This window comes from Dryobates pubescens, chromosome 1, assembly GCF_014839835.1.
Source record: "Dryobates pubescens isolate bDryPub1 chromosome 1, bDryPub1.pri, whole genome shotgun sequence".
In the NCBI taxonomy this organism is placed as follows: Eukaryota; Metazoa; Chordata; class Aves; order Piciformes; family Picidae; genus Dryobates; species Dryobates pubescens.
This window is the reverse complement of record NC_071612.1, coordinates 13,246,526-13,269,892: the sequence shown is the minus strand read 5'-3', so window position 1 is coordinate 13,269,892 and position 23,367 is coordinate 13,246,526. Positions and strand designations below refer to the sequence as shown.

Genomic DNA, 23,367 nt, shown 5'->3' with positions numbered 1-23,367 from the left:
GGCACTCATCTGTTGTTTATATTTCAATACCCAATACACATTTGCTGTAAATGGGACTGCTGATAATATATGTAATACTCATTGTCTGGGAATCTGAGTGCATGTACATGAGAATTCCAGTTTGAATCAAAATTGTAGGGCACTTGCAGGGATTGGCAGGAGGTTTAAGGAATTTTTCCAGTAATCCATATTTAGTTTTGATTATCACTGGAAGTGCTTGATTCCTTTTGCATAAAAATCCCCTGAAAGAGGTGCTTCAGCTGCTTATTGTTATTTAAGCCCTGTTATCAGACCAGAGGTGAAGTAAAATCCATAGTTGTCTGTACTGTGGATAGCCTGTCCTTGGCATGGAGTGTTTCATTTAGCAGATCACTTTCTGTAGCACTGTGCTGTGTCCTTTGTGAATCAACTCTTCATTCTGTCTCCTTCTGCCAAGTAGTGCCCAAAGTTGTTTTCTCCATATGACTAAATGATGTTTGTCAAACTATGCAATAGTGTTGGGCTTTTGTACTATTATCGTGACAGCCAGGATGAAGAGCAGGTTCATCTTACAGGTGTGCATGTAGCATGTACTAGGGTTTTCTCTGCTTTTCAGACATCCTTAACTGATCTTCCTAAGCTTTAACCGTGGCCACATATCTGGCAGCATCAATGTTCCATTTGCATCAGCATTTACTGCAGAAGGGGATCTCATACAGTGCCCAGCAACTGCCACGCTCCAGAGCTTTAAGGGAAGAGTTGTGGTGATTGTAGGAAATGCAGTAAAGAACACAGCTGCTGTAAGTATATTGCTCTTTACATCTGCTACACATAGTATACACACAGAGATGCTTATACTTCAAAATACCTCAATGGCATGAGTACAGACAGTAGTAAATAAAGGCCAGTCTGGATAATTCACGTTAGTAACTTCTGGGTATGGCCAGGATTTGGGGGGGATATTTTTGATCTTGTTTATTTCTGCTTCTAGACAACAAACATGTTTTTCTTCAAGTGATCAGCAGTTGAGAAAGCTGATGTTTTGAAATGGCCTAATTTAACATGACTTTCTCAGCTTAAATCTTACTTTTGGCATGTTGTAGAAGTCATATCAGCACTTCTGTGCATCAGTAGGAACTAGTTTTCAAAACTGACTTACATTAGTTTTGTATGGTGTTAGGATGCACATGTAAGGTAAGCAGGATGGAGGCAGATACGATACAAAGTCCAGATGAAACAAGATATAATTCCTATGCCTGTTAATAAAAGGTATAATATATTGATTAGGGGTTTCTTTGAATCATTTAGCTCATGTAGTTGTGCTAGTGAAGAGGAGAATTGTTCCAATGGAGAACGGTAACTTTCATGTGACACTTCTGTTGTCAGTGCCTTTAACAGAGAATATTCAGACTTGCCTATTCCTTTTTATGTTTGGTGGTGTTGTGAACCAGCAGAGTCACAAGTAGAAGTATTTCTGATGATGATGAGGGAAGGTTATTTAATTTTACTCTCTTTTGGTTTTGTTTAAAAGACATGCTCTTAGGTGGTATACTTTTAGTTCACCAGTTTCTTAAGCCTATTTACTGAAATGGCATGACAGAGAGTTGTGGCTCATTAAATACCTTCATGTGATGGACAGCAGAAGCACCAATGTGGCAAATGTTGGTGTTTTTATACCTATACAGGGTTGTAAGCAGTGTGAGAAATCCCTTTCAGTAACCTGTATTTCATCATTTAAAAAATTAACCAGTTACAATGATGGTATAAGAGAAACCATACAGCATATCTCAAATAGTTTTGGTTAGTGAGTATTTAAGATTGTGCATAAGGTTTGGGTAAGGCCATGATAAATATTTCAATATGAAATCCATCAACTTGAATAATCACAATAGCTCAGTAAGTATTGAATGTATAAATCCCCTCCTCAGAGGAACAATTGCAAAAGGCATAAAATACTCATAAGCTAAATGGAGATATAAATGGTGCATTACACCTTTGGTGGGTTATTCAGCTTCATTCAACAATTACATTTTAAATCATTGAACACCCTAATTTAGCTCAGTAGCAGACAAACCATTCACTAATGTCCTGAGGAATAGGGGCAGAGTAAAAAAGTGCTTTGCTATTCACTTTGGAGTATTGTTTTGGCTTTTAAATGTTTTTTTAATGAAATATGGAATGTTTCCTTTGCAATGCAGCTAAAGAAAACTTGCAGTATGGTTAGTGCACCCTCTCGGTCCCAGTTTACCTGGAATTGTCAATATTACAACTTTCCATAAAAGAGAGAAGCTGATTTGCCTCTTGATTTGCTTTTAGAGAGGTCTTGAAAGTCTAACCAAAGAGTGTAGAGTTTTAACTCGGAACAAAATACTGGATTAACCAGTTTGACCACAAATTAATGAACTACTAAATCCTAAATATTGACAGGGACTCACCACTCTATCACACCTTTATGAGTACGTTTACAACCAGCCTCAAACTGACTGTGTTGATAAACGTTAGAAATCCTTTCTCTTGTGGATTATTTTTGAGGTAAACTTCAGTTTTAATCTGCATGGATTAAACATGCAAATATGCATTAACATAGAGGATTGCCTGCCAGTATTCATAATATCATAGAATGGCTTGGGTTGGAAAGGTCCTTAATGATCATCTAGTTCCAACTGCGCAGAGATGTACTAGACCAGATTGCTCAAGGTCCCATTCAACCTGGTTTTGAACATTTTCAGGGTTGGAGCCTCCACAGCTTCTCTGGGCAACCTGAGCCAGTGCCATTCATGAACTTAACCAATCTAAAACCTCTGTAGCTTGACAAGAGCAATAGCTATTACTTTTAAAATTTTACTTGGTAACCCAATCATATGAAAAACTGCAGAAGTGAAGGTGTGGAAAGAAAAAAGAATCCTCCAAAGGAATGTTGAAAGTTTAAGATGTCTAAATAGTTACATATTTCCACCTGAAAAAGGACCGAGCCACAAAGCGTGCCCTCCACCACAGAGATTTTCAGAAGTGTTCACTGATATTTACTGCATTAAAAAATATGGAGATTGGCAATGTTAGATGTTTGGTTTAAATTTATTCAGGGTTGCCAGAGTTGGGGGTTGAGTAGGAAAAACCCCACTGATTATTGATAGGGTTATTTGTAACTAGAAAGTTGACTCTTTCAATTGTGTTTCATATTAGTAACCTACTTGGCATCATTTAAATAAAACTAAAACAAACAAACCCAACTGAATCTAGAAAAATATTTTTTCACATTTCTGTTTCTGCCTTTTGCATTTGGTTAGGTGCTAGATGATAAAACATTTCAACTGAAAAGTAAATACTGTCTAGAACTTGATTGGCAAGAGGGAAAACTGAAAACTTCACCACAGTACTGTTCCAGCAGGAGGCAAAGGAAGCCAGCAGTGCTGCAGGCTCTGCCTCCAGCTGAACACTTCCTTAGGACAGAATTAAAACAGGGTCTTCCTGCTTGTTAAGCTGTTTAATTTACTCACCCTAAAAGTTAGATGAATAGGTCTGTCTGACATACAAGAGCCTTACTGAAAGCGCCATTAGCAGGATAATGGTATCATGAAGGGGAGCTTGCACTGGGCATCTTGTCGTGGTGCTTGGCTAACACTTCTCTGCAGAATATTCATTCTGTGCCAGCCTTTCTTTTCCTAGGAGATTCTAGGCACTCATTAATAGAGCAGATACTTGTTTGGCTCTGAAGACAGCAGGAAGCATCTATATAAAAGGCATTTTGCTGGAGTTAATAAACCAGATTGTATTTTAGTTTTATCTTTTAAAATGTTAAGTGGCAGCATCTCTTAAGTGAATTAAATTCCACTTTCCCACGTCCATTGACAGAAAATACCTTGTAAATTGCAGTATGGGCAAGGTGTCATTAAAGTTGGGAGTGTAATAGTGAAATAAGCAGCTTCTTGGGTTTTTTGGTGCGTGGCAAATAGCGTGTGTCCTGTTTTTTGTCACTTTCAAAGTCTGAGATGCAGCAAGTACAAAGGCAGATCGTAGTTATGCACCTGTGGGAAGGGGGAGTTTCATTATTATTTCTTCATCTCCCCTCCTCCAATCAGTTCTGAAATGCTAAGACATTATCTGTTCCCATGTCTAACTTTCTTTGCATGTATAACCACAGTATAGACTGAAGTTAGAACTGGAGAAATACTTTGCCTGATATTAAATCATACTCTGGCAACGCAGTTTTGACAGTGGCACGCTTCTGCTTGTGTGGTTGTTTCATATATGTGTGTTTCCTCGGTGGTTTAATATATGTAGTTACTGTCAGATAAATGCTGTAACAATGAACTGTACAGGACATTTTAGTCTGTCTAATAATTAGCAGTTTACTTATTTCTTGCCTTGGAAAAAGACAGATAAGCTGTAAGTCAAAGCTTAAAAGATGTCTGTCTCTTGTAACTTCTAATTGTTACATTGGTAATTTTTTTAACTAGGTAAGTTATGCTACTATAAATACATTGTCTAGACAACTTCTACAAGTTGTTGAAGAAAAGTAGTAATTTTTGCTGCATCACAATACCTTATAGAAGAAGTATATGAATTACCTCAAAGACAAGCAGTCCTTGTTTTCCATGTGATATTCTGACCCTTTTCAAGGCAAGAGGGTCAAGTTCAACATTTTTTGGCATAACCTATGCCTAGCCTGAAAGTAAGATTTTTCTCTCAGTGCCTTGTCAAAGATGCACTTCATATATGAAGGCTGAGACATGTAGATAAGTGTCCAGTTATCACTGACTTTGTGTAATTTTGTTGTCGTCTTCCTCAAGCCTGTTAAAAGGCCTTGCCAGAGAAGCAAGTCCCCACATGCTGAAGCTGGTTTCTTGTTATAAATCTGTCTTAAAGTCACAAATGGATACCCAAGAAACTTCATAGGGGGATCTGAAGATTAGGTCTAGCATAGACAGTAAAGGGTGGATACATTTATGCTTCTAAAGAGAAGCTTTTTTTAGAAGGACTTACTGAAATGTCCACAATGAAAGCAAATAGAAATTGGGCAATAAACTTCATGAAGTTTCCACCTTTCATCTTTTAGATTCTGCATTTCTCCTTAAATATTCTTTGCAGCAGATTATTTCAACATGTGGAATGAAAACTGCAGGTATCTTCTCATTGCAGTAATGGAGATGCTCCTTATGAGTCCCAAAATGGCTTTTTCCATGTTCGTTTTGTTAAGGCATCACCCTCAGAGTCTACTGGAATCATCAGTTGCCTCTTTGTTGCCTTTAAAGAGGAAGAGATTAAGCTTGTCTCTTGAAAAGATTGAAAGGCTTAGTTAATCAGGAACAATCCTGCTAATTCTATCTCTACCCAAGACATGGTAAAATCTTCATTTTTTTGTTCTGCAAAGCCTGTATTATTTTACTTAGTACTTTTTATTATTGTACTGTATGTTCCTGTTTTCCTTCATTGACTAGCTATTGCAGGTACATTGCTCTTCACATGGTCCAAGAAACACTCAGGCTGTCAGCAAGGAGTTGTGTTACACTGTTGTAATTCTGCCCCTGCCAGTGGATTTGCCTTGGGTACAGCAGAGATTCCCTTTTTCATCTACATATGAAAGAGGAAAAGGGAAAATGAAAGATGTATGCTCAGGAGTAAAATTTTAGTGTTCCTTTTTCTCTTAAAAAGTAAGTGCCAAGGAGAGAAGATTATTTGTAAAACTCCAGGTAGGTTCTGTTCTTTATTTTTTATTGAGACAAGCAGTTACACTAATGGGACATTTTAGTTGGTTGGTTGATGTAGACATTGTATACACACACACACACACACACACACACAGAGTATATGAGAATGACCTGTCCCCCAAAGGTAAAAAGATTCTGGGAAGGGAATTGGCAGGTCTCATCGACAGGGCTTTAAACTAGTTTTGAAGGGGGAAGGGGCTGAAACTAGTCCCCTCAGGCAGGAGTCTGGGCACGATAAGCTAGAGTCAGAGGTGAAACCAGCAGCCCAGCTGCAGTGCATGTACACTAATGCACAAAGCATGGGTAACAAACAAGAGGAGCTGGAAGCCTTGTTGCAGCAGGAAAGTTATGATGTAGTTGCCATCACAGAGACGTGGTGGGATGACTCACATGACTGGAGTGCTGCAATTGATGGCTACAGGCTCTTCAGGAGAGACAGGCAAGGAAGAAGGGTTGGAGGGGTGGCCCTGTACCTCAGGAAGGGACTAGGTGCCATTGAGATGGAGATTAGGGACGATCGGGTGGAGTGCTTGTGGGCAAGAATTAGAGGGAAGACTGGCAGGGCAGACATCCTGGTTGGAGTATGTTACAGACCACCCAACCAGGAGGAAGATGTTGATGAAGCATTCTATAGGCAGCTTAAGGCTGTCTCAAGATCGCCTGACCTTGTTCTCATGGGCGACTGTAACCTGCCTGACATCTGCTGGGATCTCAACACAGCAGAGAGGAGACAGTCTAGGAGGTTCTTGGAGTGCAGGGAGGACAGCTTCTTATCCCAGGTGCTGAGTGAGCCTACCAGGGGCAAGGCTATGCTAGACCTCCTCTTCACCAACAGGGAAGGGCTGGTGGGTGATGTGGTGGTCGGAGGCTGTTTAGGGGCCAGCGACCACGAGATAATTGAATTTTCAGTATTCAGTCAAGTTAAGAGGGGCAGCAAGAAGACCTCCACTCTGGACTTCCAGACGGCAGACTTCAGGTTACTCAAGGAACTAACTCAGAGGGTTCCTTGGGATAAAGCCCTTAAAAACAAAGGGGTCCAGGATGGCTGGACCTGCTTCAAGGAAGAACTGTTGAAGGCGCAGGAACAGGCTCTGCCAATGTGCCGGAAGATGAGCTGCCGGGGCAGATGGCCAGCCTGGATGGGTGATGAACTTTTAGTATAGCTAAGGGGAAAAAAAGAGGACCTCGACAGGCTGGACAGATGGGCAGAGTCCAAAGGCATGAGATTTAACTCATCCAAGTGCCGAGTTCTGTACATTGGCCACAACAACCCCATGCAGAGCTACAGGCTGGGGTCAGAGTGGCTGGAGAGCAGCCAGGTAGAGAGGGACCTGGGGGTGCTGGTTGATGGTAGGCTGAACATGAGCCTGCAGTGTGCCCAGGTAGCCAAGAGGGCCAATGGCATCCTGGCCTGCATCAAGAACAGTGTGGCCAGCAGGAGCAGGGAGGTCATTCTGCCCCTGTACACTGCACTGGTTAGGCCGCACCTCAAGTACTGTGTCCAGTTCTGGGCCCCTCAGTTTAGGAAGGATGTTGACTTGCTGGAGCGTGTCCAGAGAAGGGCAACAAAGTTGGTGAGGGGCTTGGAACACAGGCCCTATGAGGAGAGGCTGAGGGAGCTGGGGTTGCTTAGCCTGGAGAGGAGGAGACTCAGGGGTGACCTTATTGCTCTCTACAACTACCTGAAGGGAGGTTGTAGACAGGTGGATGTTGGTCTCTTCTTCCTCTTCTTCCAGGCAGCCAGTACCAGAACAAGAGGACACAGTCTCAGGCTACGCCAGGGGACGTTTAGGTTGGCTGTTAGGAAGAAGTTCTATACAGAGAGAGTGATTGCCCATTGGAATGGGCTGCCTGGGGAGGTGGTGGAGTCACCATCATTGGAGGTGTTCAGGAGAAGCCTTGATGGGGTGCTTGTTGCCATGGTTTAGTTGTTTAGGTGGTGTTGGATTGGTTGATGGGTTAGACGCGATGATCTTGAAGGTCTCTTCCAACCTGGTTTATTCTATTCTAGTTGTCCAATTTGTGTGCCTTACTACACAGAGGTTTGAATCTTTCTGAAATGGGGGATTGTGTGGGTATCAGCTTTACCTGTCAAAAATATGTCTGATTTCTGAAAAGTGCTGGTAAGCTGGATCCAAACTCTTCTCAGCCATCTGGGACATCTGTTGGAAGAGGGAAGATGGGACATGGTGGATATGTATACTGGAGTAGTGCTCTTGGGTGCCACAGTTTCCTTCAGGCCTACCAGTCTTGGCTGTGATTATACTCTTTGGCTGCACCTCTGAAAGAGCATTCTTGGCCTTTCATTGAGGTTGCATGGATTAGGCTGTATCCATGTCACTGAAGACATGGATACAAGAATTATAGCACACAGTTATCACTTTCTGGGGCAGTGTTTTATGTTTCCTGCTATTCCAGTTCAGAGAATCTGAAATGGTAACTGAAATAGAGATGGTAATGCATTAATTGCATGGTTTAGGTCCGTCCAGGAGATTTGCATAATGATTTTGCCGGCCAAAAACACTGTGTCTGAATCAGCTTTTGAGGAGGGCTGACAGACTGCTGCAGGAGGGAATGTCTGTTATGTGGGAGATCCAAGGACTGACTTCCTGGAGTTTAAGAAGAAACGGGGCAAAATGGCCAGTGTAGGCATGCCCTCAGTACTGTTTAAGAGCTGGTAGTTTCTGGATGGATCTGCCAGAGGCTTTCTCACCAGCTGTCTCTCTGGGTAAAAACAAAAAATGTTTTTAAAAAGCTTCTGTTTGGGCAGCATTAGTAAAAAGTATTGCAAATCACAGAGAGGTTTTTTCACTACCAGGTATTTCTTAGAGCATTATTCCATTATAGAATAGAATAGACCAGACCAGGTTGAAAGAGACCCTCAAGATCATCATGTCCAACCTATCATCCAACACCACCTAATCAACTAAACCATGCAACCAAGCACCCCATCAAGTCTCCTCCTGAGCACCTCCAAGTGATGGTGACTCCACCACCTCCCCAGGCAGCCCATTCCAATGGGCAATCACTCTCTCTGTGTAGAACTTCCTGCTAACCGCCAGCCTAAACCTCCCCTGGCACAGCCTGAGACTATGTCCTCTTGTTCTGGTGCTGGTTGCCTGGGAGAAGAGACCAACCTCTGCCTGTCTACAACCTCCCTTAAGGTAGTTGTAGAGAGCAATAAGGTCACCCCTGAGTCTCCTCGTGTCCAGGCTAAAATCTTATCTAGGAGAATCTTTTTAGACTTTGAGAGGGGTTGAGTCTTTCAGAAGGACTTGTGACTTCTTTCATATTCAAGCCAAATGTTGCACGTGTTGGTCAGTGTAAATGAGCTGCATTACAACAGCTTAATCTCTGCAATTGATTTTTCATTTTCAAGTGTGCCCTCTCAGCTGGGTGTTTACTTTTTTAAAATATATCATTTGTATTGGAAAACTAAAATTGCAGGTACTGTTACTTGGAGAAATTGGAGAGTTTACTCTTACCTTCATTCTCAGTAAGATTTATTCTGAAACCAGCTAATAACTACCCATTTGTGTAGGATTGCTTTCAAATCTTTTCATGTAAGTCCTTGAAGGTACTTCTGTCTTTTGCACTGATGAAAGGGAAATGCTCCATTTTGGCCAGGTCTGTGTGTGAAGAATTTCTTCTTGATCTTTTTGTCTTTCTCTCTCTTCCTTCTCTCTCTCTCTCTCTCTCTCTCTCTCTCTCTCTCTCTCCGTTTTTAACATATTATCTCTTTGCTCAAAGTTTTGCTCTGTTTTGTACTTCCATCTAGTGTATATTAATACTGTAACCATTAACTAGGGTTTGTTTTGTTCAATATAGAAAGCTTTAGGTGCCTATAATTCCCTTAGTGTGTGCTATTTCTTTTATCTAGAAACACTTTTTCTATTAAAGTAGCTCACTAATAATCATCTTGCATACTGAGTCTGCTCTATGCTGTATGGAAAGTGGTGTCTAAGAAACTCTGAACTGCTCACCTTGAATGTGGTATGCTTTCAAGGTGCTGAAATCTTGACTGAAATCATGCATCTAAACAGACTGCTGTCCCTGAGAGTTCTGTGTAGCATGTGTTTGCACATGAAGAACTGATAATAATCTTGTGGAAATGGATGAGTATTAAAAATTTTGGTTAGTGTTTCTACTCCAGCTTCTAAAGTATTTCTTGTTCTTCTGCCTTTCAGTGTATGATACTAACATTTATACCCTGGTAACATTTGTCACCATGTCAACATTTCTGGTATTCTGTTAAAGTATGTGTACTCCTCCTTTCCTCCTAGCCTGCCCTTTAATTACAACCTGTCACAAGAATGTCTGTGAAAGTGAATAATGTGTACATAGCAGCCCTGATGGCTAGCCCCAAGGGTCCTGGGAACCATGCCACTCAAGCCGTGTTGTGTTATGAGACTCTTCGCTGTAGACAGTCTGAAAATGTGATGGGCCTGGTGTAATACATCCAGCATGCTTGAAAGCTGTGATTTTACTGCTTGGAACAGGGTAGTAGAAACACTTGGATTAAATAGTTCAGCCTACGGATTGTTAATGTTCCTTATGGTACTTACAGGAGCAGTCTTCTGAAGCTGTTTGTATTGAGAACAGCTCCAGTGTAGGCTAAAATGTTTAATATTTGCCCAAATTTTGATATTAGTTGCTGTGATCTTGCCTGTCTTTGAAAGCCTAATTTGTATCTGCATGAGAGAGGTGTAACTGACTGCTTTCAAATGCAAATTACAGTTTTCTGTCTCTGTTATACTCACCAAGAAGGGTGTTTATTTACATAGAGTTGATTGATGCAGGATTTAATAGAGGTAGCATTTCCAAAGTCTTCACCAAAGCCATCACAGAGTAGTCATTAATGAAGTTGCTCACACATTCATCCTTTCATATTTAATATCTGCTGTGACAATAACAAGGAGAAGTTCAACCTCTAAAAACATAACTGAACTTTCTTGGGAAGTATATTTTGAGGAAAGGCCACCTGAGGCAGAAAGGAAAAAGCTGAAAGCCTTGTAGCATTCCTTTAATCCTCTGCTTCAGATAAGCGTAACTCCATTTCCCCCACATAGCGGTGTTGCCTAAACAAAAGCAAGGATTACAGAGGATTGTGATCCATTAGAGGTGTGGGGAAACAGGTATATCTCAGAGGTTATTTCTGCAGAAGCAGTTGATAAATTTGAGGAAATATCATCAGCTTGCAAATGATAGAGGTTCATTTCTATTTCAAATCAACCTGTATAACAGAAATTTAATTGTGCATGACCTTTAGATGTTTCAGTTAATCTCTTTGAAAAATGTAGGTGCTTAACAGCTTGCCAAGAGTGATGTACCCCATTTCCTTATCTCCTCACCGTGTTATCTTCTGTATTAAGAGCATTTCTGTCAATTGGGATATATAGAATAGAATAGACCAGGTTGGAAGAGACCTTCAAGATCATTGCATCCAACCCATCAACCAATCCAACCCACCTAAACAACTAAACCATGGCACCAAGTACCCCATCAAGTCTCCTCCTGAACACTTCCAGTGATGGCAACTCCACCACCTCCCCGGGCAGCCCATTCCAATGGGCAATCACTCTGTCTGTATAGAACTTCTTCCTAACATCCAACCTAAACCTCCCCTGTCGCAGCCTGAGACTGTGTCCTCTTGTTCTGGTGCTGGCTGCCTGGGAGAAGAGACCAACATCCGCCTGGCTACAACCTCCCAAATTACATATTTAGGTACCTGTTACAAACTACTGGTTGACACTTTACAATAGCATATATAAAGGAAATAGAGCCCATTTGTGAAGTCCAAGGTGGCAGTTTCTGCTCTCGAAAGTCTGTGGCACTAATGCAGAAGAATGCCTCAGGCTCTTTTTGACACATTAATTTATTATTGTATTTATTTATTTCTGGATCACTGGTGGGTGGTTGTTTTTTTTTCAACTCTTTTGGAAATCTTTTTTTAATATTTGTTAATTTCTTGCATTTAAGTTACTGATTTTTGAACCTAAATGAAGGTCACATTGGGGAGGAAGTCTGTGTAGCTATTTCAAATAGTCCTTCTTTTCATGCTTCTCCATCAGCACACATGCCAGAAATAACACTTTCATGTGTTTTGAAAATACCTGCTTCACACAGTGTATTTTGGCAGGGAGAGATGCCAGCTGGTGTTGGAACATTTCAGAATCATGGTGACCAAGTTCTGGTCCTGTCTGTGACAGACTCCTCTGTCTGGGAGGTGAAAGCACAAGCATGTGCTGAGGAACAGAACTGTAAAAAGTCAGAGCTTTAATTAGGAAGACTGCAATGCTAGTAAGATGACTGCTTCTGAATTTGCTATAGATGTACTGTTTCTACTTTCAGTGACACAGGGTGGGAAGGCAGAAGGTAAAACTAGAAGTGTCTTTAATTGGATCAGATCCTATTACCCTGTGAGTTAGAACTTGACTCTCTGCAGTGTGGAGACAGGTGTATGTGCAAAGCTCTTGGAGGCTGATATTTGCAGTTTGATGGCAGCTCTTGGCTTGTGGCAGTGCGTATGCCTCTGGACCCCTGACTTTCAACTAATTCCCACAGTAGTGAGGCACCATTAGTACATTCCCTGCTCACTGGGTTGTTCCTGGTAAGATGTTTAGATGCAATATTTTGAACTGTGTTTGCAGCCTTTCTCACTGAAGCTCCTGTAGATAACTGCAGACATGTCTGTGAGAACTTTCTGCCTGTCATTTGCTAACGGCCACACATTCTGCACTGCTTACTTTGCCGAGGGTCTGCAAGAAGCGAGAGATTCCTCACCATAAGGTTATTAAGGAACCTATGCTTATATGCAGTGAAGGAATTTCATTTCCAGCCATACCTTGGTTACTAAAGCAGTTCTTCAAAACAAAAGCAGTGGGATACAGGCCTTAATGCTAAAACCCCTCTTTGCATATTTTATTTTCAGATTCCATGGAATAGGAGTTATGTCTAGGGCATCTGAAAACTTGGAGCTGAGTTTACAGTTTGACATCAGAAGTGCAAAATTATCAGTAGGCAGAGTGGAACTTCTCTGCTGGCACATGGGGCATTACACTCAAAAAATAACAGACTGCTTCCTGTCAGCCTGAACACTTGTTGCCATGCCTGATTTCTGCCAGCTATGAGCAGCATCAGTGTCCAAGACGGAGCACTATCCATTAGTCAGAGATGGAGAGCACTGTGAGGTGACAGTTATGTACATTTGAAGTAGAGATGCCTGGTAGGAGTATTTCATGAGGCATAGATACTATTTTTATACCCATGGTATGCACAGCTGAATGCTATTTTTGACAATGAAAAGTATCTTTGTCTCTGTTTTACTACACACCACATTTTTATGGACTGTGATTGCAATGAGAGGTAGTTAAAGTCTCCTAGTCTCTGAGCATATTACATGACCTCAGCAATAGTAAAGCATGGTATGGCCTAACTTTAGCTGTTTCGATTGGTTGATTGCTTGGACTGTTTCATCTGACCTTTTGGAATCCTGCACTGACTGGCTGTGGAGGTTTCAGGTCAAAACAGAACTCTGACCCAAACTAATTGGGGAAGAGGTGACTGAACTTCTGGTCTTCCTCAGGCAACAGTATGACTCAGAAGTATGACTCAGAAGTATGTCCTGTGACCTCCTATTCTACCTCAACAAGTTCTCAGTGGTCACAGATCATCCACTAGCTGCTCACGCTGTTTAAATCCATCCTGAAACACAGAGAGGAATGCGGGAGCTATGTTCAACACATAAGTGGACAGAAACTGATTCCTTGCATATATAAAATATCTTCAGGTTGAAAAAAAAAGGTCTGGCTATGGAAGGAGTTTATATCTTTGCTACTGTAAACTTATTCCAAGAAATTATTCCAAGACTTCTATTTGATCAAGTCATTATGTAGTGCATCTTGTTCTGCCTTACTATCTGTTATACTATCAAAGGTAATTAGGAGGAATGTAAATACAGAAAGAAATCCCATGTCCTAAATTTAGATAGGGTGGGTGCCTGCTGATGTTCTTGATTTAGTTGTTTGTGCAGAGTTAGTTATTTGGACATTATGCTTTCACTGAGTTCTGGAATAGTACCACAAATAATTTTAAAGGGTGAAAAGGTAATTACAAATGTTTTACACAGTCCATTGGGAAGCAGTTAGTGATTTTACAAATGGTACTGATTTTTCAGTTAAGTATAAAACAAGAGTCTGAAAGAATGGGATGGCAGGGCAGACTTTCTCACAGCTATCAGACATAAGGTGAAACTTGTAGTTTCTTTTGGATTAATCCATTTTGGTAGCTTGCTTTTTAATGTATTGCAATCAGTATGTAAGTTTGACACGTGATACACAGAACAGAGCTCCTTTGTGGTTTTATTCCATGTTTTGATACATGATGTTTGGTATTTTTATATTTTTTTCAATCATTCTATTTGGATGTACACAAAAGATTTTTTTCTTCATCAGCAGAGCAACTTTCTCATGAAGTCACTACATAGAAACCAACAACTCCTGTGTTTGGTTTATGGAATGAATGAACTGGAAAGAGAGGCTTTCAAAGACTTGGGTTATGTGTGTGTATGCTTGTGCTATGTAACCTGCATGTGGGTGTATTGAGAGTGCAGGTCAGAGTGCAGCTGCTAGACACTGAATTCATATCAGACATTTGTGAAATCATGTCATGTTGTACAAGTTTCAAAGGTAAGCAGTGACTCCACCACCAAACTTGGGAACCTATAGAAAACTACTGGGGGTTAGATTAATGCAAAGAAAAGCATCTCTTGTTTTGTTCTTTTTGAGAGGTTCCAGTGAGTACTTTGAGATTAAATGATCATGTTAGAATGAGGTGAAATCCTGCCTAAGCCCAGACAAAAAAAGTTCCTTAGCAGTGTGACACTTCAATGACTGACCACTGAATTCATCCCATCTGTTTCAACAGACAGGCCTGGGTTCCTGAGTTGAACTAAGTGATGCAAAGAAATCTAGAGTCAGATATTTATTTTTCTTTGTGATAAGTAAGGATAATTAAGCAAAAGTTAATTCAATTTAAGGATTATAACATGTGCTAATGATGTATTTGTTTCAGTTTGCAGCTCATCTAGTGAAAAACAAGTATCCAAGGGTCTGCATCCTAGATGGAGGGATCAACAAGATCAAGCCAACTGGTCTCCTCACTGTTCCTTCACCACAGATTTAAGTGGCTGTAAAGATTCAGGACAATCTGAGTAGGGAAGTCTTTTCATTACAATATTGATATCCTAAACTCAAAGGGCATTATGAAATTTTCACTCTAGAAGATGTCCAGATGATCAGTGTCTTATCCTGAAGATTTAGAGCACAGGAGCTTTGTGTTTATTATTTTATACGGAGCTGCATTTGGAAAAGGTAGAAACTGTGAAGCTTGAAGCTAAGAAACCTCCTTCAGCATTGGTGTAGTGCACAACTGGTTGAACAAGTCTGAACAAAAGAAGAGTAACTCAGATGGTGTTGGGCATCTTATAAATATTTCTGCAGAACTAAATAAACTGCCTCTTGATATCTCTAAGCTGCACTTAAACAGATTTTTCTTCAAAAGTATTTTACTGTGAATATGGAAAGTAATGTGCTGGAAGTGTACCCTGTGTGTATTATGTGGGGGGGGAAAGTGTGTTCTCTAATATTTTAAAGAAGAATTGCTGTATCATGGGAGTTTTTTGTGGGTTTGTTTAATTTTGGTTTTTTGAGAAAGCATTTTTTTCATCTGGACTGGAAATAAAGATGTCTCCCAGACTGGAAGTCACTGTAAGAGCTGCTGCTGAGCCAATCCAAGTTGTATCATATCCTGTGGAGGCCACCACCTCTGTGGAGGGTTTGACATTCCATTTCTGTAAACACAGCAACCACAACAATTTCTGGAACAATTCTGTTGACCAGAAAGACAGGCTTTTGGCAATGCTGTGTCTCACAGCTATGGTTCAGTTACTACAGAAATAGTAGTGGGTTTCCATTTTAGAAGCTCGTGCCTTAAAAAGGAACAATGCCATTTTAATTTTCATGTGAAAGTGCTCTAGAGTAATCAGTCTTGTATGAATTGGAGGTGCACAGCTCTCTTTGATTCTTTAGCTGGTGACATCAGTTGCTGGTTTTTTTAAGTCCTGTTTCTTAAACAGGAACTTTAAAACTGACAGATTGAGACAATGAATCTGTTTCTAAACTAAACGGGATGCAAGTACTGTAGATGAGTGAAAGCAGGCTTCCACAAAGGGCAGGAGTTGACTGTGCACTAGAGATGTGGAAATCTTTTGCAATAGGAAGCCAGTAGTATTGAAAGCACCAAAAGAAACAGGATTGCCATCTCTTCGTTGCCAAGAAACTAAAAATAGATTGGATTCAGACAAGTGTCACCTTTCAGATGTGAGAAGGCCCCATCCTGATTTCTTCACCTCACAATCCCAGGTTAACATTGCTAGCATCTCAGGTCTGTTATTCTGAAAACAATGTGAAAAACCTCGAGGGGGAAAAAATAAGATTGTCTTCAAGAATGTTACTTGAAAAATCTACTTTTAATCCAGGAAAGCCACTTGTGGTAATGTATGACTGACACTATAGCTCTGAAATTAATTGGGACTTTAGAAGAATTGTTTTAGGAAACACAGAGGAGCAGTGAGGTTCATTAGCTTCCTTGTACTACAGTATGATCCCCCATGATCAAAGTTTTGCTTGGCTACATGAAGAACGAGAAAGACTCGGCTACGTGATGTCAGAGGGATTCACTATGAAAGGGCACACACAGGGCCCTGGAGAACAACCATTTTAACCATATTCAACAGTGAGTTTGTTCACAGGTAAGACATCGCTGCAAATGCCAACTCGTTGCCAGAAAGCCACTGAGTATATTGGTGACTTTAGCGAAGGAAATGAACAAAACCAGCTCTAACATCAGAGAATTAACCCATATGTTACACTTAGAACACAGCAGAGATGCTTTGTAATAAATAAATATGATATGCAGGATTAGAATGGACACAAAACAGAATCAGAGTAAGATGATGTTATGTTGACTGAAAAGTCTTTGGAAAAAGAGGCAACTAAAATAGAACATCCTAACCTTTCACCAAAAGTGCATCCTTAAAATATGGAATTTGTCACCAGAAGTGGCCAAGAGTTTATAAAAATGCCCATAAAAAAGGATTAGATGGCTTTGTGGAGGAGCTCTATCTCTGACTGTCAACCATGGCTGTTGAGAAACAGTACACAACTGTGGAATTTCCTGATCTGTTGTGAAGAGAGCCTGGGAGAATAGAGGTTTTACCCAGTTTCTTGCACTCCCTTCTCAAGCATTTTGTCTCTGTAAGTATTGGTTTGGCTTTACCTGAAGCAGCAGTTCAGGTGATGTATTTAACTCTAGCTGGATATGTTCTTCTCCTTTATACAGGTCCTCAGAAAAGGGCTGTATGCACAAAGAACAGAAAGCCTCTGAGAAAAAAGGGTTGCGTGTTTCCCCAGCTACTTATCCTGTTGCTGGGAAAGGAAGGAAGTATTCTGTATCTCCTGCAGGTATTTTCATTTTTAGAGAAGCCAAGTTATTTTTTGAGTGAAAAATATCTAACAGCTTCAGCAATTTTATTCATTTTTTTGCAAATACAGCTGGGTTTAGTATTTAAGTTTTGAATATCTATTGATTTCAGATATACTGTAGTTCAGTCTTTACTTACATATTGTGTTTGTGTATTAACATATTTTAGACAGAAGACTTAAAAGCTGCTATTAAGTAAAAGTTTACATTTTAAAGTAACATTTACATGTGTTTTGCAGGAAAAGTTGTGAGAGAGGATATGTCTAAAAGCAGGAAATGTCAAGAACTGCTAAACAGTATTGGTTTTTTGTCTCCATGTAAACAGAAGTACCTAGAAAGCTCTGCAGCTAACAGCTGGTAGTGATTGGCAGTTGCTGTTGTAATTGCACTTACTGTTGTAATCACTAATTTTGAAACAACTGTGCCTACAAAGAGGCAGGCATGCTGTGCCTGGTCATTTTAATTGTTATATAGGGTAGGCACTTGGACAAAAAATTAGCTTCCTTTCTGATGGACAAGGAAAATTCTTGCATTTTCTAGTAACTTCCCATTAGGGAATTGTATCATAGAACGGTCCGGTCCAGAAGGGATCTCCAAAGGTCATTTAGTTTGACCTCCCCACAGTCAGCAGGGACATCCCCAACTAGACCAGGCCACCCAGGGCCTCATCGAGCCTCACCTTGAATATATCCAGGGAAGGGGCCCCAACCACCTCCCTGGGCAACCTGTTGCAGTGTTCCACCACCCTCATAGTAAAGAACTTGTTCCTAATATCCAATCTAAATCTGCTCTTCTCCAGCTTAAGGCCGTTGCCCCTCATCCTGTCACTGCAGGTCTTTGAAAACAGTCTCTCCCCATCCCTCTTGTCGGCCCCCTTCAGGTACTGGAAGGCTTCTATCAGGTCTCCCCAGAGACTCCTCTTTCCCAGGCTGAACAACCCCAGCTCCCTCAGCCTGACTTTGTAACAGTTTTTGCAGTATAGGCCCAGTTAAAGAGTATGTATTTGCTTTGCTGCGCCAGTTTTGGCCTAGAAATTCTGGAAGAGCAAGCAGTTGTTTGGTTTTGTACAGCTCTCCGAAGATTTCTGGAGGCCAGGTTTTCTGAATATGTACATTTCTAGCACCATGTTTTGTACAGCTGTACCATTGTAATTCTGTGGTTTAGACTGCAACTGGATGCTATAAAGATGTAGTAGGAGAGAGAAAAAAAATACTCATGTGCCATCATGATGTCTTCTATTGCAGGCAGAAAAATATCCTAACTAAATATTTCCCACTATCTGGCCTGGAAAATTCAGCCTCTCCTAATCTGTTTTTTTCCTGCCATTTTCAAAACATCCTGAATCTATCCCAGCCACCTGGGCCTACAGCTTCCTGCCAGCACAGCCAGGTTCCCCACAGGGTACCCACATGGGCATCTCGGGAGAGCAGAGCAAAGGAGTTAAAACTGTTTTGGCAGTTGCAGACCATATTGATACCACAGGCAAACCACTGCTGTTAAACTAGCCTGTCTTTCTTCAGACAAGATACAGTCCTTTAAGATTTTTAGTTACTTTGCATCTAAATTTATCAGTTGGCTTTTTTGGTTGGTTGAGAATTAGAATAGAATAGAATGGAATGGAATAGAATGGAATGGAATAGAATGGAATGGAATAGAATGGAATGGAATAGAATGGAATGGAATAGAATGGAATGGAATAGAATGGAATAGGTTGGAATAGAATGGAATAGGTTGGAATAGACCTTCAAGTGTTGTTTTGGTTTGGGGTTTTTGTTTGGTTTGGGTTTTGTGTATGTGTATTTGTTACTAGTAAATATTTGTCCCATTTGCTCCATTTTGTTGAGTAAAGACTAAGGCTGGTCATGCTTATCCTAGGAACCTTGCTTCCTGAAGCCATCATGTTTCCCTTTTTCGGCCTGATTTCTCTGAAGCCCAGAATCCATCTTTAGGCTACACTTCAGTTTGTTGCTATCCTCCTGTGCCTTTGTGTAGACATAATCTGCACAGGTATAATACAGTGGTGCAATGTTATATTTTTGTGACCTGGATATCAGTATCTATATTTTCCTTGGTATTCTAGCCAGAAAAGGAAGATGTTTATTGGAGCAGCTCTTACCTAGCCTTTGCAACTGTGTCAGGCAACAACTCAAAAAAACCAAAACCTAGATTGCAAACTCTTCAGCAGCTGCATCACACGTGGTATTATTCGGAGAGGTACCGTGAGAGCCTGTTAGTTTTGTGGCTGAAGACATACTCATTATTCCTATTTGCAGGGTATGAATGTTGTCCAGAATTACCATTTTAATTTGCATTTTCACTTTGGGTAGCTTACTAAGCTTTTTCAGCTAAGATGAAAACTAGCTGTATGTTTTATTTAGCTTTCATGATGTACAGACTGAGTTACTAGAAGGTCTGGAAATTGTGTGGGAATGAGTGTGGCCTTTTAATCTCCCATTTCCAGTTATCTTTGCTGATGAGTCAGACTGGCCTCTCCCACTGCTATATTAGAAACTTTACTGTCATCAGTCTTATCTTGCTGTTTTTAATTCCTTCTCTTGGGCCCAACTCCCAAACACTTCTTGAAAGAATTATTACTCCTTCCAAAAGAGAGTTTCTTTCCAGGGCAAAGAGGGAAATGTGATTTGTGCTGACAGAGTTAACATCATATTTGTGTATTAGACTAGCAAGACTACAGATTATTTTTTTTGACCCACAAGCTGTAATGCCAGGATTTCTTTTTTTAATTTCCAACCTCAGTAGATGCTAGAAGGTGCTTTGTGCTTCTAAACTGGCATTTTGTTTGCCTTTCAAGTAACCATGAGGCTTGAAGTTGGCTGCTGTTGGTCCTTTTAAATAGGAACACCAAAATACCTATTGGACTCTATGACAGCAGAGTCTGTATTCCATCAATTTAGGTTGTCAAATTGACCTCATACTACCATAAGCACATTGGATTGGTTGGACATAGTTCAGTGTTACATTGTTGTTGTTTATCATATCATTAACCAGTGTTACGCAGAGTTTAAGGAAACTGGTCCAAAAAACCAGGATCAGTGAAGTATTACTACCCCTGAAACAATCTGTAAGCATTTCCTGTAAAGTTGTTTCCCACAAAAAGTTTAACCATAATGTAAGTCCATGTTCAGATTAACCTCAAATAGTAATCTTGCACATGACAGTGGAGTGGTGCCAGTGCGTGCACTGCTGTAACTCACATAGATTTACTTCCCCAGTGAGAGGTCTCTGTGTGCTTTATAATGCGTAGGCACCAAACGAGTTCCCAGGCACAGGAGTGTGTGAAAGAACAGGTACAGTAGAGTGGCTTAGTGATCATTATATTCCATAATCATTATTTTCAATGGGCATAATCCAGAGAAATGTTGTAGTTTGTTGTTTAATTAATACTGCCTAACTGAAACATTATTACATTTGTCTGTCTGTCTAGGGTTGTTTGGCATTACATCATTTTAGAGTCATACCATCTGATGGTATCGGCTCCTGTCACCAGAGCTGGCCAGAGGAGTAAAAGTCCTGTGACTACAAAACAGGTATTGTGGGGTTTTTAAGAGATCTAGTGATTATGGCAGTACCTTGAGTTATCAGGCTATTTTTAACCTGCCTTGCTACAAACTTTTGATATGTCTTGTATAATCAGAGTGGCATAGTTCTCTTTGTTAAAATGAAGCTAGTAACACTTCTTAATTTCACTCAGTGCCGATAGAAGAAATATAGTGAGTACTGTGACCACTTAAAAAGTGTGAGTGTGAGGACAATGCAGACACTAAAACCTAAATACTTTAGCTAGGAAGAAGATACTTCCTTGGAAAGCCAAAGGTAGATGAATAGAATACATAGAATATAGAATACATAGAATAAACCAGGTTGGAAGAGACCTTCAAGATCATCGCGTCCAACCCATCAACCAATCCAACACCGCCCAAACAACTAACCCACGGCACCAAGCACCCCATCAAGTCTTCTCCTGAAAACCTCCAGTGATGGCGACTCCACCACCTCCCCAGGCAGCCCATTCCAATGTGCAATCACTCTTTCTGTATAGAACTTTTTCCTAACATCCAGCCTGAACCTCCCCTGGCGCAGCCTGAGACTGTGTCCTCTTGTTCTGGTACTGCTTGCCTGGGAGAAGAGACCAACATCCGTCTGTCTACAACCTCCCTTCAGGTAGTTGTAGAGAGTAATAAGGTCACCCCTGAGTCATGAGTTCTCAGTCACCAATTTTGTAAACAATCCTTTCACTAGCAAGCACTGTTACTGAGCGTATTTGAGCGTTCCCACAAACAACTAACAGAAAAAACACAGTGTTAGTGGTGAAAAGGGTCTTGTATTACAAAGCTTTTTATTAAAAAACTCAGTTTGGGTTAGCTACATCCAGCAGTCATGTTCATAGGATTTAACAAACACTCTCGTGTAGTTAGGCCATAATGAAATATGATTTATTTTCATTGACTGCAGTAACTAGACTTTTCTTTAATGTTGATGAAGATTGATAGCTTCTGTAAGACTAACCAAACACCAACCTTTACAACCCTAGAATACCAGAAATAACATCATAGACTTGCTCACAAAGCAGTGTTTGGGCATAGTAAGGAAGTGTTTTTATTTTTGATTTTCAGGGTGTTTATTTTCTCTTTTTGCAGTTCATGTGAGTTTATGTTGTGTGCACAGAAGCTAGCTGTAGAAGAGAAGATCAGTTTGCATGGTACTCTTTTGTCCTGCTATGGCTTGTTAAGGCATTAAACAAGCAGCAGTAAGACACCAATTTCTTTTTTCTAGCAGTTTTCTCACAGCTTCTCAGTAGGGAAATATGGGCACTGAGGCCTGCATGGAGGGATAGGAGGGGGATATAATCTCATTTATGTGTTTATATGATCTACTAAAATACCTAGGAACTAGCAAGCTTTTTGGATGGATCTCTCTATTCCTATCCCATGCACCTTTTCCCCACTTCAGATCTGTATTAAAAGAGCCCTGTAAGAACCAAGTCATTTTTGTTAACAGAGATAAACCTAGATCAGAATCTTGGAAATGTGATATTTAGCCTTTGCTAATAGTCATTGTTTGGGGTAAATTAGCATGTGATACCCTGCTGTTACTCAGTTTCCCATAGTTTCAGACTGTCAGAGTTCTTACACAAATTGAATACACTCATCTTCTGAGTATTCCTGACATGTTCTAACAGCTGTTGATAGACAGGTTTTTAGCCTTAAATCTTTTCACTTGGCACTCTCACAGGAGGATGACTCAAAACAAGTCACAGCTATACTACTTTTTTTTTTTTTTGCCTGGAGAGATCTTTATCTTGTTGGGAGGTTAGTGTGTAGATCTGGCACCAGTGAGCACAGGAGTAGCACAGTGCATTTTCTTCTGTACAATTCTAATTATTACTTTTAAAGTATTGTACAGAGCTGGAGTTTCAGAAATTTCATTTTAGTGAGCACATAATGCTTAGGGTTCACCTTTTTTGCCATAATGTCAACTGATTTCGTTTGACCCAGTTCAGTAGCTACTGTAAGTACAAATTTTCTCAAACCCTTTGAAATTTGAATGAGCTGATATCTATGATTTCAGATCTTTGTTTCAAGTAAAGATGTTTTTTCAAGCAATGTTGTTTCTCCAGCCTGCAAGTAAAAGGTGGCAAAAAAGATGATGTCTTCAAGCAAAGGACTTAATGTCTTGAGTATTATGTCCTCAGTGTAGAAGCAGTTCAGAACTCTCTGAGGGCAGCGTTTTCAGCTACTAAGACACTCTTACCCTGTGTCTAGAAATCTGCCCCATTTACAATATGTACCTGGAAGAATAAAAATGAATAGTTTATTTTAGCATGCAACTATGTGCTATATATACTATATACAGAACTATAACAATATAGTTACCAGATGACTTTCTTTACTGACAATGCTGTTTAAAACTTCCAGCTCATTTTGGAGGGTCCTCTGAACCTTAGTAGAATAGCTGGAAGGAATTGGAATAAGGAACATTCCTCCTTTGCAGTATTAGCATAGACACGTAGTGCATAGACATGAATATGAGGGGTTTACTGGAACAGATAAATCCTCTTGCCATTTCATGCAGAGAGAAATTTTCCAGTCACTTTTGAAGGAAAGACCAACAAAATGGG

General features: G+C 40.4%; 1 protein-coding gene across 1 annotated transcript in view; it reads left to right on the top strand.

Annotated features, from left to right (window-relative positions):
• The window catches only part of TBCK (TBC1 domain containing kinase), a 94,441-nt gene extending 78,950 nt beyond the window's left edge, over window positions 1-15,491 (top strand). Inside the window, exons 24-25 of the mRNA XM_009902238.2 lie at window positions 620-779; window positions 14,760-15,491. Coding sequence (XP_009900540.2) covers window positions 620-779; window positions 14,760-14,870 — 271 coding nt within the window. The 3' untranslated portion in view covers window positions 14,871-15,491. The remainder of the gene's footprint in view (window positions 1-619; window positions 780-14,759) is intronic.
• The last annotated feature ends 7,876 nt before the right edge of the window (window positions 15,492-23,367 follow it).